Consider the following 2,483-nt stretch of genomic DNA (forward strand, 5'->3'; position numbering starts at 1 on the left):
CTCCCAAACCAATTCAAAACATATAATTTCAAATACAACAAATCTTTGATCTTTCAAATATACAAGATATCGAATCAAATCAAATCAGATAATACTTTCTCATCCGAATCATATTCAATCATATTTTCTCAATCTTTAAGGCATTTCAAACAAATTTCACAATTTTAAAATAAGTGAGTACCAACCAAATTTCAATACTTCAAAAATACATATTCAAATAAAACCAAATGCTTTAAGATAATATAAACTTTTATTTTCAAACATACATATAGTCTCATAAAAATATATATAGTCTCATGTGCATATTAAAATGAGCTTTACAAGGATAAATATTTAGTTCTAATAAATCAATTAGTAAAACTAATTTAAAATCATTTGATAATAATTTTTGTGAGTATAACTAAGTTCAAAGTTCCGTATATCAAAATAATTATAGACCTAAAACCAAACCATTATAAATGTAAAGCCTACTCACAACATGGTCTTAAGGGACCGAAGATATCGAACCCGAAGTGCCAGAATCCAAGGTGAGAAGGATTGAAGTAAAATGAAATGAATGAGTGCAGAATTTGGATCGAGACGGTGGCAGCAACTTCCACGGCTACATCGCAGATGTAATCATAACATCAACAGCTCCAACCGTTCCATGATAGCACTAATACCAGTACTCAAGATAATTTCCAGCAGAAACGCAACAAAAGTAGGGCGATAGTACTAAAACAGAGATATATTATCGCAATTAAAACCAGAGCATGTAAGAAAAGAAGGAAATATAGCAGAGTAAAGGTGGAAGCGTTACAATTTCATACATGGAGTCAGAACAGGGGAAAAATTGTGCTGATTTAGAGACAAGAATGAAGGGGGTATAGGGCTAAGCAAGATCACAACAGGGACGGAGACGGTTCATTAGTAGTGACGTCGGTGATGCTCCCCTGATGACGAGCTCCGTTGATGGCAACAGCAGATGCGACGATGGTGAACGGCTCCTCCATCGCGACTCTTTCTTCCTCCCTTCACTGGCCGACTCAAACTCTCCCTCTTCATTCAGCAATAACGGTGACCCCCAACAGAGATGGCGGCGGTTAAAGCTTAGCGGCGACAGAGACAAGGCGCGGCGGCTATAGCAGTTCGACAGCGGCGAGGCAGAACGGCGGCAGTCCTTCTTCCGCGTCTCCTCTCTCGCACTCGTCCCTCCTCTCGGACGCACCTCTCTCGGTTCTGGCCTCTGATGGCGACGCGATGGGACACGAACGGCGTGCTCCAGGCCGGTGGTGATGAGGTGCGACTCTCTCTCTCCTCGCATGGTAGCTCGGCATGGACAGCTCCCGCCTTCCTCCTCCATTCTCTTCTCGCAGTCTCCCCTTTTCTCTCTTTCCTTTTTCTTTCTTTCTTTTTTCCATCAGAGTCTGGGTGTGCGTGCTGTGAGGAAGAGGGTGTGAGGAGAGTGAGAGTTTGTGCAGTAGTGAGAGGTGAGTGAGTGTCTTAGAAGAGGGTTAGGATTTGGTTTGAAAAAAAGAGTAACAAGGGGTATTGTAGGGATTTTACATTATATGTTCTCCTTCTTGAATATTAGCCTTCTTCTTAAAAAATTGTATTAATTCTATAATTTTTTATGATTATTTTATATAAAAATTTGAATATATATCTTGTAAAATATGTAAAAAAGAAGTTAGAAAAACAAATATTAAAATTTATAATATTTATTAAATTTTTTTATCAATTTATACAAATACAATAATATCAATACTTATTGAATATTCTAATATTTTTTATCATATAAAAAATTAAATTAAATAAACAGTAAAATATAAAATAATATCAAATTACATAAATAAAAAATATCCAATTTTTTATATTTGAACTCAAAGATAGAAGGAGTATTACTTATTGAATAGAGATGAAGATTGAATTTTGTTATTTTAAGTCATAATAAAGTATTTGAGCCAACTGAACTATTTTTTATTTTTTAAAGAAGTACTACTAATTTTTTTAACAAAAGTTTTGGTGACCCTCTTGTCTCAACTAAGCTCCGCCAGAAGACATAATAATTTACACGAGAAAAAAAAAAAGAAAAATGAAGAACGTGGGATCGATGCTTCCATGATTTATACACAACATTCTGTCATTACTGATTTTAAATTCACCCCCTCATTAACTCTCTCCACCCACCTTTTCTCTCACATTCAGGAACTGATTCATTCATTGTGGTGTGGGGATAAGTGTTTCTCTACTGTTCTCACTAGAATGGTTAAAAAACAAGTGTATGTATAGCCCGAGAAATATTATTTTTTTTGTAAATAATCAAAATTTGAGTTTATATCTCTAACATTGATCATTATATATTTACATATTGTATTTCTTTTTCTGTATCGAAGTATCCTAATTTTAAATGTTTAAATTTTGTGTCCAAATATTGTCTTAAGATTCTTAATTAATAAGAGAGTAAAGTATCGTTTTTGTCTTCAACGTTTGGGGTAAATCTT

At 34.7% G+C, this 2,483-nt stretch overlaps 1 protein-coding gene across 1 annotated transcript; it reads right to left on the bottom strand.

The window, feature by feature from the left end:
* Positions 178-1,474, bottom strand: LOC110270786. Its single transcript, XM_021120227.1, has one exon. The coding sequence runs from the start codon at positions 1,340-1,342 to the stop codon at positions 872-874; it is 471 nt and encodes a 156-aa protein (XP_020975886.1). The 5' UTR covers positions 1,343-1,474; the 3' UTR covers positions 178-871.

The sequence above is a fragment of the Arachis ipaensis genome, chromosome B04, assembly GCF_000816755.2.
Source record: "Arachis ipaensis cultivar K30076 chromosome B04, Araip1.1, whole genome shotgun sequence".
NCBI lineage: Eukaryota > Viridiplantae > Streptophyta > Magnoliopsida > Fabales > Fabaceae > Arachis > Arachis ipaensis.

What these genes read in the sequence shown, in the direction of transcription:
- LOC110270786 (XM_021120227.1), bottom strand. Translation starts at nt 1,342, where the DNA reads ATGGAGGAGGAAGGCGGGAGCTGTCCATGCCGAGCTACCATGCGAGGA.